This window comes from Salvelinus alpinus, chromosome 1 (assembly GCF_045679555.1).
Source record: "Salvelinus alpinus chromosome 1, SLU_Salpinus.1, whole genome shotgun sequence".
In the NCBI taxonomy this organism is placed as follows: domain Eukaryota; kingdom Metazoa; phylum Chordata; class Actinopteri; order Salmoniformes; family Salmonidae; genus Salvelinus; species Salvelinus alpinus.
This window is the reverse complement of record NC_092086.1, coordinates 60,226,085-60,244,309: the sequence shown is the minus strand read 5'-3', so window position 1 is coordinate 60,244,309 and position 18,225 is coordinate 60,226,085. Positions and strand designations below refer to the sequence as shown.

Below are 18,225 nucleotides of genomic sequence, written 5' to 3'. Positions count from 1 at the left end.
GACTGATGAATCAGAAACCTCTGTCATGTACTGTAGAGAAAATAACTGCTCTTCTGCTTTATCGTTCTAGCCCACCCACGAAGGCTATTTTGCCTGTTTGGACATCTGGAGTATCTTCTTGGATTATTTAACCACTAAAATCAAAAGTAGGCTGGCTGACCGAGACGGTGTGCTGAACAGGTACAACTGAATGGATTTAATGTCATTTTCAGTGTTGCTCTGGTTTTACTTGTATATAAAGCAAAGGAATTTGGATGTACTATCAATCATGTCTTCTGATGCGTGAAACATTTATGGATCAGTGTCTGTAATGCAAGGTTCTCCAACTTTGATCTTGGAGAGCTACTGGTTGTGCAGACTTCTCCCAGCATGTCACTTGATCAACACTCCTGATTCAAGTAATCAACTAATCAAAGTATTCAGTCTGGGATATTATTAGCGGAGTCTGTCTTACTGAAGGGCTTAAACGAAATCCTGCACATCCAGTAACTCTTGAGGGCCAGAGTTGCTTTAATGTTTTTAATATGGTTCTGTTGTTAGTTACTAGCCTCTTGTATGGTGCTGCTTCTTCTATTGGTTGCTAATCTGGCCTCTTGTGCGGTTCTACAGGTATAAGGATGCTTTAGTGCTGCTATTAAGAGAGGTTCTCAACCGAATCCAGTTCCGATATAACCAGGCCCAATTAGAGGAGCTGGATGATGAGACCCTGGATGATGATGTAAGAGGCTTTACTTCTCGCACTGCTTTCGTCAGTTGTGCTGAGAATTATATTTGTCTGCACCTTTATTGCCTAGTGTGTTAAAGGAACATTTTGTTGTTCCCATTATCGCATATATTACAACAGTGCATACACACACACACAGACTGCTTGTTTTTCCTCAACCTGTATCACTAGTTAAACTCTTTGTGCTTACCATAGCAACAGACTGAATGGCAACGGTACTTGCGGCAGAGTCTGGAGGTTGTTGTCAAGGTGATGGAGCTGCTGCCGTCCCATGCCTTCGCCACGTTGGTGAGTGTTCTCCTCCTGGAAAATCCCGAAAAAGGTCAACACACTGAAATGCGCCCAATTTAATAAAATGATGATTTTAAAGGTGGTATTATGCACATTGAATGTGCAGGCCTTTTTTGTCTGGTTCATGTATCACCTTTCACCCTGCAGTAGTTTAATGTGATGTGCTTATGACAACATGACGTTGTATTCAAGACAAAAACGCCTGACAAACATTGATTTTGGAGTTAACTATTTCTTAAACCACTGACTCCTGAACCATTTATCTCTCTCTCTCTCTCAGTTCCCTGTCCTTCAAGAGGACTTGGATGTGTACCTGGGTTTGCAGCAGTTCATCGTCACTTCAGGAACAAGTGAGTGAACATTTTTGCATGAGACAACATTTTATTCGTCATATGCACAGAATACAGAGGGTAACGGTACAATGAAATGCTTACTTGCGAGCTCTCAGCAGTAAAGTGGGAAAGAAATACATATACAGTTGAAGTCGGAAGTTTACATACTTAGGTCGGAGTCATTAACTCGTTTTTCAACCACTCCACAAATGTCTTGTTAACAAACTATAGTTTTGGCAAGTCGGTTAGGACATCTACTTTGTCCATGACACAAGTCATTTTCCCAACAATTGTTTACAGACAGATTATTTCACTTATAATTCACTGTATCACAATTCCAGTGGGTCAGAAGTTTACATTACATACACAAGTTGACTGTGCCTTTAAACAGCTTGGGAAATTCCAGAAAATGATGTCATGGCTTTAGAAGCTTCTGATAGATGATGCCAATTAGCCTCATCTGAGTCAATTGGAGGTGTACCTGTGGATGTATTTCAAGGCCTACCTTCAAACTCAGTGCCTCTTTGCTTGACATCATGGGAAAATCAAAAGAAAGATAAAAATTGTAGACCTCCACAAGTCTGGTTCATCTTTGGGAGCAATTTCCAAACGCCTGAAGGTACCACGTTCATCTGTACAAACAATAGTACGCAAGTATAAACACCATGGGACCACGCAGCCGTCATACCGCTCAGAAAAGAGACGCTGTCCTTGGTACTTTGGTGCGAAAAGTGCAAATCAATCCCAGAACAACAGCAAAAGACCTTGTGAAGATGCTGGAGGAAACGGGTACAAAAGTATCCACAGTAAAGGGAGTCCTATATCGACATAACCTGAAAGGCCGCTCAGCAAGGAAGGAGCCACTTCTCCAAACCGCCATAAAAAAGCCAGACTACGGTTTGCAACTGCACATGGGGACAAAGATTGTACTTTTTGGAGAAATGTCCTCTGGTCTGATGAAACAAAAATAGAACTGTTTGGCCATAATGACCATTGTTATGTTTGGAGGAAAAAGGAGGCTTGCAAACCGAAGAACACCATCCCAACCGTGAAGCACGGGGGTGGCAGCATCATATTGTGGGGGTGCTTTGCTGCAGGAGGGACTGGTGCACTTCACAAAATAGATGGCATCGTGAGGAAGGAAAATGATGTGGCTATATTGAAGCAACATCTCAAGACATCAGTCAGGAAGTTAAAGCTCGGTCGCAATTGGGTCTTCCAAATGGACATTGACCCCAAGCATAAGTTGTGGCAAAATGGCTTAAGGACAACAAAGTCAAGGTATTGGAGTGGCCATCACAAAGCCCTGAGCTCAATCCAATAGAACATTTGTGGGCAGAACTGAAAAAGCATGTGCGAGCAAGGAGGCCTACAAACCTGACTCAGTTACACCAGCTCTGTCAGGAGGAATGGGCCAAAATTCACCTAACTTATTGTGGGAAGCTTGTTGAAGGCTACCTGAAATGTTTGACCCAAGTTAAACAATTTAAAAGAAATGCTACCAAATACAAATTGAGTGTATGTAAACTTCTGACCCACTTGAAATGTGATGAAAGAAATAAAAGCTGAAATAAATCATTTTCTCTACTATTATTCTGACATTACACATTCTTAAAATAAAGTGGTGATCTTAACTGACCTAAGACAGGGAATTTTTACTAGGATTAAATGTCAGGAATTGTGAAACTGAGTTTAAATGTATTTGGCTAAGGTGTATGTAAACTTCTGACTTCAACTGTGTGTGTGTGTGTGTGTATATATAAAAAATAAATATAGATTAAAAAAATACATATCTGGGCTAAAAGGTCTAAATAAATAAAAACTTTAGCTGATATATACAGTGGGGAGAACAAGTATTTGATACACTGCCGATTTTGCAGGTTTTCCTACTTACAAAGCATGTAGAGGTCTGTAATTTTTATCATAGGTACACTTCAACTGTGAGAGACGGAATCTAAAACAAAAATCCAGAAAATCACATTGTATGATTTTTAAGTAATTCCTTTGCATTTTATTGCATGACATAAGTATTTGATACATCAGAAAAGCAGAACTTAATATTTGGTACAGAAACCTTTGTTTGCAATTACAGAGATCATACATTTCCTGTAGTTCTTGACCAGGTTTGCACACACTGCAGCAGGGATTTTGGCCCACTCCTCCATACAGACCTTCTCCAGATCCTTCAGGTTTCGGGGCTGTCGCTGGGCAATACGGAATTTCAGCTCCCTCCAAAGATTTTCTATTGGGTTCAGGTCTGGAGACTGGCTAGACCACTCCAGGACCTTGAGATGCTTCTTACGGAGCCACTCCTTAGTTGCCCTGGCTGTGTGTTTCGGGTCGTTGTCATGCTGGAAGACCCAGCCACGACCCATCTTCAATGCTCTTACTGAGGGAAGGAGGTTGTTGGCCAAGATCTCGCGATACATGGCCCCATCCATCCTCCCCTCAATACGGTGCAGTCGTCCTGTCCCCTTTGCAGAAAAGCAGCCCCAAAGAATGATGTTTCCACCTCCATGCTTCACGGTTGGGATGGGTTCTTGGGGTTGTACTCATCCTTCTTCTTCCTCCAAACACAGCGAGTGGAGTTTAGACCAAAAAGTTATATTTTTGTCTCATCAGACCACATGACCTTCTCCCATTCCTCCTCTGGATCATCCAGATGGTCATTGGCAAACTTCAGACGGGCCTGGACATGCGCTGGCTTGAGCAGGGGGACCTTGCGTGCGCTGCAGGATTTTAATCCATGACGGCGTAGTGTGTTACTAATGGTTTTCTTTGAGACTGTGGTCCCAGCTCTCTTCAGGTCATTGACCAGGTCCTGCCGTGTAGTTCTGGGCTGATCCCTCACCTTCCTCATGATCATTGATGCCCCACGAGGTGATATCTTGCATGGAGCCCCAGTCCGAGGGTGATTGACCGTCATCTTGAACTTCTTCCATTTTCTAATAATTGCGCCAACAGTTGTTGCCTTCTCACCAAGCTGCTTGCCTATTGTCCTGTAGCCCATCCCAGCCTTGTGCAGGTCTACAATTTTATCCCTGATGTCCTTACACAGCTCTCTGGTCTTGGCCATTGTGGAGAGGTTGGAGTCTGTTTGATTGAGCGTGTAGACAGGTGTCTTTTATACAGGTAACGAGTTCAAACAGGTGCAGTTAATACAGGTAATGAGTGGAGAACAGGAGGGCTTCTTAAAGAAAAACTAACAGGTCTGTTAGAGCCGGAATTCTTACTGGTTGGTAGGTGATCAAATACTTATGTCATGCAATAAAATGCAAAGGAATTACTTAAAAATCATACAATGTGATTTTCTGGATTTTTGTTTTAGATTCCGTCTCTCACAGTTGAAGTTTACCTATGATAAAAATTACAGACCTCTACATGCTTTGTAAGTAGGAAAACCTGCAAAATCGGCAGTGTATCAAATACTTGTTCTCCCCACTGTATATATAACACAGAGATGTTGTAATTTTTTTGTCACTCAAATATCACATGAATACACATTAGAAATGGCAAAGTGTATAGAATTGCAGAAAATAAGCTTTAACGGCGCAAAATTCTCTCCACTAACAAGAGGGGTGTGAACAGTTTGTGTCATGAACAGTGCTTGTGCCCATAAAAATAGGCATGTGCGTGCAGGAGGGGCACGGGTTGTAACCCAATGCTGGAAGGGGGGCCACCCCAAGTGAAAAAGTTTGGGAACCTCTTCATTATATGATGCGTTCTCAGAATGGGTGAGCCTAGTATGGTGTTATTTTTAGCCCACTACATTCGTTTTTACTATACAGTCCCCTCTAAATCGTATGTAGGACATTTAGTAGTAATTCACAGTATGTTAGATCCATCGAGGAACTTTAAACTGCAGACCGTCTCCTCTGCAGCCCCGTCGATGTGGGTGGAGGTGTCTGGTACAGTGCGTAGTGAAAGTCTACACGCCCCTTTCAGTCTTCATGTTGCTGCCTTAAAATTAAATATATTTAAAGAAATCTACACAACCAACTTCACATTTGAAAAGTGAGAGTAAATGAAATGTTATTAATGAATAATATTATAAAAAAACAAAGAGTTAAATGAGAAGTTTGCTTTTTTACAACCAAATCTCTTTTTTTTATGTAATTGGTATATTATAGAAGGGTGCAGACTTTTTTTTTTTTTTTTTTGATTTCCCTTGTTTTTGATAAACTTACCCAAACCAGTGAATCAATTCCTCATCCAGTATGGGGGGATCAAAGGCTTTTTTCCCCCCTCTCTGCATTGTTGGGAAGGGCCTGTAAGCATTTTACTGTTACACCTGTTTACGAGCATGTGATTTTAAGATTTGATTTGACTTCCTCATCCTCGTACACAACAAGGATGAGGAAGTGATTCGGTGGTTGGAGTATGTTTCTCAAAAACAAGTGAAATCGCTAAAGAAGTGTCTAGACCCAGGGGTTCCAAAAAAACTTATACAAAATGCTCTAAAAACACCCAACTACATCCTTTTATAAAAGGAAATGTTCTGAGTATACTGTGCAGGTCTTTAGATGTTGTACACATGAAATTGTTTCATTCTGAACTTGACTCGGACTGTTTTCCCTATCCTGCTGTTCCATCTCTCTGCTGCTAAAATGGACGGAGGGGTGTCACAACTAAATGGAATATAACGTTACGGATAAAGTTTGGAATGCAACAATTTCATGTATACAACATGTAAAGACCTGCTTCACTGTACTGAGGGCTTTTTTTGTTTCTAAAAGGACATATTTGGGTGTTTTTGGAGCCTTTGAGCCCCAAACTGCACAATCAGGATGAACTGGTTGGGGTAATTTCTCAAAAAGAAGTGAAATTGCAAAAAAAATTAGGTTGGTAATCATTGATAGACAGCAATATTTTAAAGCAGATTTAGGTGCGGACGGAGACTTGACCAATCAGGAACATTTAACACCTCCTGGAAAGTCATGCTGGTGTGACTGTGTAATTGTCCCGCTGAAAAATACAACTTTATCCCAGGGTTAGGTTTTCAGTAGCCTAGTTGCGAACCAGGCTTCTCTAAAACGGGAAGCCTGAGGAAATTCAACGGCATAAAATCTTCTAAAGAGGGGTCGGAACCCAATGTAAATCAGTGACGCTTCGCAACACGTCAAACCAATCAAATTCCTTGCTTGGGTGGAGATCCAAAGGTGCTGAACAGACTTGTGCCATAGGAGCAACAGCGTGAGGGACAAATATGTCAACAAAACCAGCGCTGGTGACAAAACATTTTAGAAAGTTTGCAGCATGCTGGTTTTCACAGGATTTCTCTGTTATTTCGAGATTGCGCTAAAGCTGCAGCAAGAAGGGAGAAATTGTCTACGATGCTGGTCATTTCAATATAAAAAATTAGGGCGATAGGGCGAAGGCTCTTCATAAACAACTCTTCATAACCTCAAGTTATCGCTCACCTGCTGTACAATGGTGGTCAGCTTGAAACATGTTGTGATTACAGACTTCATAAACAACAGTCAGTTTGGGGGGGTGTAGCACGGGGGAGTAAGGAGCAGGTAGCTGACTAGTAGTGGTGGCTATTCAGCAGCCTGATGGTCTGAGGGTAGAAACTATTGGCCAGTCTTCCAGTTTTTGCCATGATGCTCCTGCACTGCCCGCGTCTGAGTGATTGAAGTGTTGAGAACAGGGCATGGTTGGGGTCCCTGATGATCTTCTTGGCCTTTCTGCGACACCTGGTGTTGGTGTCCTTTAGGGCAGGCAGTGTGCATCACCCACAAAAAATATTTTCAAAAATAATGATGCTGCAGACACCTGGTGTTGCCTGGTGTTCCTGCAGACATTTTTGGTACCCTTCCCCAGATCTGTGCCTCGACACAATCCTGTCTCGGAGCTCCACGGACAATTGCTTCAACCTCATGGATTGTTTTTGCTCTGACATGCACTGTGGGACCTTATATGGTTCTTTTTTTTAAACTTTTTTACCTTTTATTTAACTAGGCAAGTCAGTTAAGAACAAATTCTTATTTTCAATGATGGCCTACCGGGAACAGTGGGTTAACTGCCTTGTTCAGGGGCAGAACGACAGATTTTATTACCTTGTCAGCTCGGGGTTTTGATCCAGCAACCTTTCGGATACTGGCCCAATGCTAGTAACCAACCACTAGGCTACCTGCCGCCCCGTTTACCTTTCCAAATCATGTCCAATCAATTGAATTTATCACAGGTGGACTCCAAGTTGAAGAAACATCTCAAGTATGATCAATGAAAACAGGATGCATCTGAGCTCAATTTCGAGTCTCATAGCAGTGTCTGAATACTTATGTAAATAAGATATTTCTGTTTTTATTTTTCATAAATTTGCAAAAAACAATCTACACACCGGTTGTCACTTTTTCATTATGTTGTATTGTGTGTAGATTGAGGGAAACAAATAATTGAATACTTTTTGGAATTAATGTAACGTAACAATGTTGGAAAAGTCAAGGGGTCTGAATACTTTCCTAATGTACTGTATCTACCTCAATTACATCGTACCCCTGTACATTGATCTGGTACCAGTACTCCCTGTATATGGCTCCATTCTTGTGTATTTTATTCCTTGTGTTACGATTTTTCTTTGAATTATCATTTGTTTAACTCTGCGTCGTTGGGAATGGCTCGTAAGCAATGTTCCCTCTAAACTGCGCGCGTGCACAGCCTCTTTCTTCCTCTAGGCCATGCCGCGCAGAGACGCAGGAGATTGAACGTTACTGAGTTCGCGCCATTAGTTTGCACTGTATAAATCAAGTTTTTTCTGTGATAAAGTCAACATTATATCAGCCCCTTTTCAATGCAATTTTTTTTATTTTATTTAACTTTGTGAGATTGAGTCTGGGGTTTTGTTGTAGGCAGAGCCAGAGCGCAGCGGAGTATAATTCTATTGGCGAGGGTAGCCCACAGACTTTATATCACCCTCGAGTGAATGCGTATTTCAGATCCGTGCATGTGCACGTTTGTTTATATTCTTTGCTAGTTAGCGATTTATTAGCCCAGTCATAGATAAGTATAGGTCAACAACGGGGGGTTACTGCTTCCAACAAGATCACAAAACGTGTAGGCTACATTTCAAGCCATCTTTGAAAAGCCAGTCAGGTAAAAAGCTTATGCCTTAATTAAAGGGGCGGTGTTGTATTTTGACAGGCTTGAATATGCAGATAAGCCAATAGGCAGAAGAGAAGCCTACATTGTCTAATTCTCTGTATGGTAATAATAATGCATTTTATTTTGTAAAGTGGTGTCTTGTATCATACAACACAATGTAATTTTCAGTCACCTATTTGGTCCATGTTACAGACCAACGAAAAAAATCATGAATTAATGTCAAGCCCTTCATAATGAAGAAGAAAAAAAAGTTTTTAAAAAGTCTCAGTCAATATAGGCTTGCATTGAACCCCATATAAAGGCCACTGTAGGCTATATCATCTAAATCAAAAGCTAAACTCGTCCCTTTTTCCGGACCCTGTCGTTCAAAGATAATTCGTAAAAATCCAAATAACTTCACAAATCTTCATTGTAAAGGGTTTAACACTGTTTCCCATGCTTGTTAAAATAAAACGGTCCCCACACCAAACGCGATCACGACACACAGGTTAAAAAATCAAAACAAAACTGTGAACCAATTACATACATTTCAAGACAGGTCGAAAAGCATTAAACTTTTATGGCAATTTAGCTAGCTAGCTTGCACTTGCTAGCTTATTTGTCCTATTTAGCTAGCTTGCTGTTGCTAGCTAATTTGTCCTGGGATATAAACATTGAGTTATTTTACCTGAAATGCACAAGGTCCTCTACACTGACAATTAACCCACCATAAACCGATCAACCAAATCGTTTCTAGTCATCTCTCCTCCTTCCAGGCTTTTTCTTCTCTGGACTTTATATTGCGATTGGCAACTTTCATAAATTAGGTGCATTACCGCCACCGACCTCATTTGTCTTTCGGTCACCCACGTGGGTAAAACCAATGAGGAAATGGCACGTGGGTACCTGCTTCTATAAACCAATGAGGAGATGGGAGAGGCAGGACTTACAGCACGATCTGCGTCACAAATAGAACTGACTTCCGTACTGTGAGACGGCTAAGACAGCGCTACAGGGAGACAGGACGGACAGCTGATCATCCTCGCAGTGGCATACCACTTGTAACAACAACTGCACAGGATCGGTTCATCCGAACATCACACATGCGGGATAGGTGCAGGATGGCAACAACAACTGCCCGAGTTACACCAGGAACGCACAATCCCTCCATCAGTGCTCAGCCTGTCCGCAATAGGCTGAGAGAGGCTGGACTGGGGGCTTGTAGGCCTGTTGTAAGGCAGGTCCTCACCAAACATCACCGGCAACAATGTCGCCTATGGGCACAAACCCACCGTCGCTGGACCAGACAGGACTGGCAAGAAGTGCTCTTCCCTGACGTGTCGTGGTTTTGTCTCACTGGAGGTGATGGTCGGATTCGCGTTTATCGTCGAAGGAATGAGGGTTACACCGAGGCCTGTACTCTGAAGCGGGATCAAGGTGGAGGGTCCGTCATGGTTTGGGGCGGTGTCACAGCATCAGACTGAGCTTGTTGTCATTGCAGGCAATCTCAGTGCTGTGCGTTACAGGGAAGACATCCTCCTCCCTCATGTGGTACCCTTCCTGCAGGCTCATCCTGACATGACCCTCCAGCATGACAATGCCACCAGACATACTGCTCATTCTGTGTGTGATTTCCTGCAAGACAGGAATGTCAGTGTTCTGCCATGGCCAGCGAAGAGCACGTCTGGGACCTGTTGGCTCGGAGGGTGAGGGCTAGGGCCATTCCCCCCAGAAATTTCCAACAATAACATTAAGGGGTTTGATATCCAGGGCTTAAAAACAAAAGTGAAATGTCCAGGAACATGCAGGTGCCTTGTACATTTGCTAAAGGATGTCGGCCAATAGATACAGTGCCTTCCGAGAATATTCACACCCCTTGACTTTTTCCACATTTTGTTTCACAGCCTGAATTTAAAATGGATTAAGTTGAGGTTTTGTGTCACAATACCCCATAATGTCAAAGTGGAATTGTTTTTGGAAAATGTTATAAATTGATTACAAATTAAAAGCTGAAATGTCTTGAGTCTCAGTATTCAACCTCTTTGTTATGACAAGCCTAAATACACTGTGTACAAAACATTAGGAACACCTGCTCTTTTCAATAACAGACTGACCAAGTGAAAACGAGGATCCCTAATTGATGTCACCTGTTAAATCCACTTCAATCAGTGTAGATGCAGGTGAGGAGATCGATTTAAAGGAGGATTTTTAAGCCTTGAAACTGTTGAGACGTGGCTTGTGTATGTGTGCCATTCAGAGGGTGAATGGGCAAGACTAGATTTAAGTGCCTTTGAACGGGGCATGGTACTAGGTACCAGGCGCATCGGTTTGTGTGTGTCAAGAACTCCGATGCTGCTGGGTTTTTCATGCTCAACATTTTCCCATGTGTATTAAGAATGGTCCACCACCAAAGGACATCCAGCCAAGTTGACACAACTGTGGGAGGCATTGGAGTCAACATAGGCCAGCATCCCTGTGGAACACTTTCAACTCCTGGTCCATGCCCCGATGAATTGAGGCAGAATGGGATGCAATTAATATTAGGAAGGTGTTCCTAATGTTTTGTACACCAAGTTCAGGAGTAAAAATTAGCTGAACACATAATACTTTTTGGGGTTGTTAATTTTTGTCCTGTTACATACAAGTTTTGCATATCCTAACTCCCCCTGAGACACCCGTAGGGTGTCGCTGTGCCCTTGAGCTAGGCACTTAACCCTAATTACTCCAGGGGCGCTGTACAATGGTGACTGGCCGTTATCCCATTAAGTTGCATTGACTCACTCTGTGTGTAATAATAGTGTTTAGCGTGATTTTTCAATGACTACCTAATGTCTGTACACTTACAATTATCTGTAAGGTTCCTCAGTGAATTTCAACCACAGATTAAACTACAAAGACCAGGAAGCTTTTCCAATGCCTCAGAAAGGACACCTATTGATAGATGGGTAAAAATAAAATAAGCAGACATTTAAATATCCGTTTGAGCATGGTGAATTTATTAATTACATTTTGGATGGTGTATCAATACACCCAATCACTACAAATACACATTTGTCCTCCCTAACGCAGTTGCTGGTGAGGAAGGAAACAGCGCAGGGTTTTCAACATGAGGCCAATGGTGAATTTAAAACAATTTAATGACTGTGATAGGAGAAAACTGAGGATGGATCAACGACATTCTATTTACTCCACAATACAGTGAAAAGGAAGGCACTAAAGTAAAACTGCAAAAAAATTGTTTTATGTCCTGAATTCAAAATGTTAAGTTTGGGACAAATCCAACACATCACTGAGTACCACTCTTCTTATTTTCAAGCATGGTGGTGGCTGCGTCATGTTATGGGTATGCTTGTCATCGGCAAGGACTAGGGAGGTTTTTTTGTGATAAAAAATAAATCTACTTGAAAATCTATGGCAAGACTTGATCATGGCTGTTTAGGAATGATCAACAACCAACTTGACAGAGCTTGGAGAATTTTGTTCAAATATTGTACAATTCAAGTGTGCAAAGCTCTTAGCGACTTACCCAAAAAGACAGCTGTAATCACTGCCAAAGGTAATTCTAACGTGTTGACTCGGGTGTTCAAGTATACCCTTACTTATGTAAATTATATGTATTTATTTCTATAAACTTGCAAATATTTTTAAAAACATGTTTTCACTTTGTCATTATGGGGTTTTGTGTGTAGATGGGTGAGAGGATAAAACAAATAAAACCATTTTGAATTTGGGCTGTAACACAACGAAATGTGGAATAAGTCAATGGGTATGAATACTTTCTGAAGGCACTATATAACCCATGACGTCTAAGATATACCCATAGTCTCTTGAGACATTCATTAGGAGTGCTCTCTTCATTTGCAAGCAGGCTTTGGTTTCCATATCTGAAGACAGAAAACATCACAAAGACACAGGCTTCATTATACTCAAATTAGATGTGGGAGGCATGATGGCACTGAATATTATGTTATTATCTCTTTGTCCTCAAAGTTTTACTCTCTAGGGACTGGAAATGGAAATCTTTTCATAATGTCCTCCCACAAAATTACCTGCCCTGTGCAGTAGCCTACGCTCTCCTTTTACTGACAGCTGGAGCTGCAATTTCACCGTTTTTCATGGTTGTTATTTACAAATGCATTTGGAGACTGTTTTTAATTTACAATGAATTACATCAAGAAGGCTAGCTAATAGGACGTTAGCTAGCTGATACATTTAATTTACTTAGCTAGCAGCTTAGTTGAGTTAGCCTACAAAGGTGCCTACTGTAGCCAGGTAATACATTTTAAAATTGTATTTACTTACTTGAATATGTTCTCCCACTGCCTCAGTTTTTTTGGATCTTACAAAAATGAAATAATGGGGCATCTTCATTATTATTATGTTTTAAAAAATCCTGGTAGAAAAGCATAACGTTAGCCAGCAGCCTAACGAATGGAGAAGCGCCAAAAGTGTTTTTCAAGGGAGGCGTGACAACGACGTGATTTTGGAGATAAGGAAACGCGAGACTAGGTTTTCAGAAGACTGAATGCCAAAGACACACCATAATAATTTGCTAGAAGGGGTTTTCAAGTGGTGTTCAGTGGTCCATTCTCATTCCTGACTAAAATGTTCTTCATAATCAGAGACCAGGTTTGAATATTGTTCTCCATCAATGATTCCCAATCAAATGTACTGAGCTTGGGCAATTTTACAAGAATAATGGATATACACTCATTTGCTATTGAGTAATGGGTCAGACCCCCTTTGCCTCCAGAAGAGCCTGAATTCTTCGGGGCATGGATTCTACAAGGTGTTGCGTTCAAACGTTGCTCAATTGGTATGAAGGGACCTAATGTGTGCCGGGAAAGCATTCCCCACACATTTATTGTGTTTTGCTTTATGGTCTCAGGGAACTATTGAAGATGAGACCCTGATCTTAATTGGGCTCCCCTGATTAAATAAAAGTTTATAAAACATTAACACCACCGCCACCAGCCTGAACCGTTGACACCAGGGAGGGTGGGGCCATGGACTCATGCTGCGTACGCCAAATCCTGACTCTGTCATCAGGAACCAGGATTCGTCAGACCAAGTAATGTTTTTCCACTCCTCAATTGTCCAGTGTTGGTGATCGCGTGCCCACTGGAGCGGCTTCTTCTTGTTTTTAACTGATAGGATTGTAACCCGGTGTGGAAGTCTGCTACAATAGCCCATCTGTGATGAGGACTGACAAGTTTGCGTTCTAAGATGCCAATCTGCACATAACTGTTGTACTGCTCGTTATTTGCCTGTTTGTGGCCCGCTTGTTAGCTTGCATGATTCTTGACATTTTCCTTTGACCTCTCATCAATAAGCTGTTTTTGCCCAGAAGACTACCGCTGACTGTTTTTTGTTTTTCGCACCATTCTCAGTAAACCCTAGTCACTCGTGCATGAAAATCCTAGGAGGCTGGCCATTTCTGAGATACTGGAACTGGTGCGCCTGGCACAAACGATCATACCACGCTCCAAGTCGCTTAGGTCACTAGTTTTGCTCATTTTAATGTTAAGTCGAACAGCAACTAAATACCTCGATACCTGTCTGACTGCTTTATAAAGCAAGCCATGTGACTCACTGTCTGTAGGAGCGAACCATTTTCATGAACGGGTGATGTACCTAATAAACTGGCGACTGAGTGTGTGTTGCCCTAAGAGTTGTGCAGTTGGTAGAATCGTATTCAAAATTATTCACAGTTGACTGGCTACAAAAGGTGCTTCTACCAAGTATTAGCTCTGGGGTGTGAAGATGCACACAATCAAGACGTTTTTTTTGTTGTTTTTTTTTACACATCTGTAGGGAAAAAATCCCAATCGTGGTATCCAGAAATAACTTTCAGTGCCTATCTCATTGTTACAGGTGTAGATTTTAAGGAATAGGATAGGTCTAAGTGATATGGTAGTAGCTCTCATAGGCTGGGCCATCTTTCTAACACCTAATCAGTTCTCTCAGGGGCTAGGGGTTGTTTGCCTTTCAGTGCTTTTTTTACAGCATTTTTTGGTAAAATGAAATACATTTTCAGTACTGAAAGAGTCTTCTGAAAAGCATGCAATGCATGTAATGGACTGTAAAAAAAAAAACGAAACAAGTGGCTCATTTGAAAGGTTATTTCATGAAATTGAGCATGTGCTTATCCTCATCTCTACTCTTTCTTTGTGGCAGGTCGGAGACTGAACATTACAGCAGAGAACGATTGTCGGAGGCTGCACTGCGCTCTCAGGGACCTCAGCTCCCTACTTCAGGCTGTCGGGAGGCTGGCTGGGTACTTCATTGGGGACGTTTTCGCCGCACGCTTCAACGATGCGCTAGCGGTGGTGGAGCGGTTAGTGTGCCACACTCCTTCCTTCAATCACTTCCACTGAAATTTCAGTTTACTTCCTGAATTGGCTAAATTAAAATGAATTTGACCCACTTTTGGTTCCTTGGGTCTATCCCTTTGGTGGCCTCCAATATGTGAAAGAGAAAGGGAGAAAATAGCTTTTGGCCAAAATAAAATTATGCATTTTCCTGACTGACCACCTACACTTGATTTAATTATTCCAAGTGAATTTTTGAAAAGTGGCAAGACGATTTTATGTCTTGATTTGGAATTGACAATGCAGTATTTCCTGAATTGAAATCAAATTGACCCCAATCCTGTCTTGTATTACAGGGGAGAATTTTGATAAGAAAATAATTCAGATTGCATCATTGTTTAGTGTGTCTGCACTTGTGTTTCTAGGTTGGTGGAGGTCACATGCTATGGCTCTCAGATCAGCCTGTATGACTTGGAGACTGCCGTGCCATCTGTTCTCAAGCCTGACCTCATCGACGTGTGAGTGTCAATTTACTGCCACTGTCTACAATGCCTTCAGAAAGTATTCACATCCCTTGACTTTAACCACATTTTGTTGTTACAGCCTGAATTTTTAAAATTGATACAATTTAGATTTTGTGTCACTGGCCTACACACAATACCCCATAATGTCAAAGTGGAATTATGTTTTTAGAATGTTGTCAAGTATTCAACCCCTTTGTTATGGCAAGCCTAAATAAGATCAGGAGTAAACATTTCCTTAACAAGTCACATAATAAGTTGCATGGACTAACTCTATTAGTGTTTAATATGATTTTTGAATGACTACCTCATCTCTGTACCACACACTCATACAATTATCTGTAAGGTCCCTTAGTCGAGCAGTGAATTTCAAACACAGATTCAACCATAAAGACTAGGGAGGTTCTAATGCATCGCAAAGAAGGGCACGTATTGGTAGATGGGTAAAAATAAAAAGCAGACATTGAATATCCCTTTGAGCATGGTTAAGTAATTCATTACACTTTGGAAACATCCAGACACTACAAAGATGAAATTAAATTGTGTTTGTCACATACACATGGTTAGCAGATGTTAATACGAGTGTAGCAATGCTTGTGCTTCTAGTTCCGACAGTGCAGTAATATCTAACAAGTAATCTAACAATTCCCCAACAACTACTTAATACACACAGAACTCGAAGTGATGCGACCATCTCTGTCGGCGCCATCATATAAAGATAAGATACAGGCGTCCTTCCTAACTCAGTTGCCGGAGAGGAAGGAAGCCACTCGGGGATTTCACCTTGAGAGCAATGGGGACTTTAAAACAGTTAGAGTTTCATGACTGTGATAGGATAAAACTGAGGATGATTCAACAACATTGTAGTTACTCCATAATAGAGTGGAGATTTCAGTGCTGCCTTTGATATTATTGAGCATAACCTGTTGTTGAAAAAAGGTATGTGCTGTGGCTTTTCAACCTTTGCCATTGTGGATTCAAAGCTATCTATCTAATAGAACTCAAAGGGTTTTCTTTAATGGAAGCTTCTCTAATGTCAAACATGTAAAGTGTGGTGTACCGCAGGGCAGCTCTCTAGGCCCTCTAATCTTTTCTATTTTTACCAACGACCTGCCACTGGCATTAAACGAAGAATGTGTATCGATGTATGCTGACGATTCGACCATATACTCATCATCAACCACAGCTGATGAAGTCACTGAAACCCTTAACAAAGAGTTGCAGTCTGTTTTCGAATGGGTGGCCAGTAATAAACTGGTCCTGAACATCTCTAAAACTAAGAGCATTGTATTTGGTACAAATCATTTCCTAAGTTCTAGACCTCAGCTGAATCTGGTAATGAATGGTGTGGCTTTTGAACAAGTTGAGGAGACTAAATTACTTGCCGTTAACTTAGATTGTAACCTGTCATGGTCAAAGCATATAGATTCAATGGTTGTAAAGATGGGGAGAGGTCTTTCCGTAAAAAAGAGATGCTCTGCTCTTTTGACACCACTCTCCAAAAAGCAAGTTCTGCAGGCTCTAGTTTTGTCTAATCTTGATTATTGTCCAGTCATGTGGTCCAGTGCTGCAAGGAAAGATCTAGTTAAGCTGCAGTTGGCCCAGAATAGAGCAGCAAGTTTTGCTCTTCATTGTAATCAGAGGGCTGATATAAATACTATGCATGCCAGTGTCTCTTGGCTAAGAGTTGAGGAGAGACTGACTGTATCACTTCTTTTTATAAGAAACATTGTGTTGGAAATCCCTTATTGTTTGCATAGTCAACTTACACACATCTCTGACACACACACTTACCCAAGCAGACATGCCACCAGGGTTCTTTTCACAGTCCCCAAAACAAATTCAAGAAAGCGTACAGTATTATATAGAGCCCTTATTGTATGGAACTTCCTTCCAACTCATATTGCGCAAATAAACAGCAAACCTGGTTTCAAAAAACAGATAAAGCAACACCTCACGGCACAACGCCTCTCCCCTATTTGACCTAGATAGTTTGTGTGTATGCATTGATATGTAGCCTACGTGTGCCTTTTAAAATAATGTATGTTGTTCTGTACTAGAGCTGTTCTTGTCTATTGATGTTTTGTGTGGATCCCAGGAAGAGTAGCTGCTGCTTTTGCAACAGCTAATGGGGATCCTAATAAAATACCAAATACCAAAAAGGAGGAAGCCTGTACAGAATAAAAATATTCCAAAACATTACATTTACATTTAAGTCATTTAGCAGACGCTCTTATCCAGAGCGACTTAAAAATTGGTGCATTCACCTTATGATATCCAGTGGAACAACCACTTTACAATAGTGCATCTAACTCTTTTAAGGGGGGGGGGGGGGGTTAGAAGGATTACTTTATCCTATCCTAGGTATTCCTTAAAGAGGTGGGGTTTCAGGTGTCTCCGGAAGGTGGTGATTGACTCCGCTGACCTGGCGTCGTGAGGGAGTTTGTTCCACCATTGGGGTGCCAGAGCAGCGAACAGTTTTGACTGGGCTGAGCGGGAACTGTACTTCCTCAGAGGTAGGGAGGCGAGCAGGCCAGAGGTGGATGAACGCAGTGCCCTTGTTTGGGTGTAGGGCCTGATCAGAGCCTGAAGGTACGGAGGTGCCGTTCCCCTCACAGCTCCGTAGCGGATGCGAGCTTCAACTGGAAGCCAGTGGAGAGAGCGGAAAACATGTATCTGGTTTGCAATAAGGCACTAAAGTAAAACAGCAAAAAATGTGGCAAAGAAATGAACTTTGTGTCCTGAATACAAAGTGTTATGTTTGGGGCAAATAAATGTAATAGAGGAAAACCTGGTTGTTTGCTTTTCAACAGACACTGGGAGACAAATTCACCTTTCAGCAGGACTATAACCTAAAACACAAGGCCAAATATACACTGTATAGTTGTTTACCAAGGCAACGTTGAATGTTCCTGACTGGCCCTAGCTACAGTTTTGACATAAATCGGCTTGGAAATCTATGG

General features: G+C 41.6%; 1 protein-coding gene across 1 annotated transcript in view; it reads left to right on the top strand.

Annotated features, from left to right (window-relative positions):
• The window catches only part of xpo6 (exportin 6), a 70,008-nt gene that overhangs the window by 36,514 nt on the left and 15,269 nt on the right, over positions 1 to 18,225 (top strand). The window contains exons 9-14 of the mRNA XM_071412655.1: positions 71 to 180; positions 610 to 718; positions 920 to 1,012; positions 1,296 to 1,365; positions 14,608 to 14,767; positions 15,167 to 15,259. Of these exons, the coding sequence (XP_071268756.1) occupies positions 71 to 180; positions 610 to 718; positions 920 to 1,012; positions 1,296 to 1,365; positions 14,608 to 14,767; positions 15,167 to 15,259 (635 nt within the window). The remainder of the gene's footprint in view (positions 1 to 70; positions 181 to 609; positions 719 to 919; positions 1,013 to 1,295; positions 1,366 to 14,607; positions 14,768 to 15,166; positions 15,260 to 18,225) is intronic.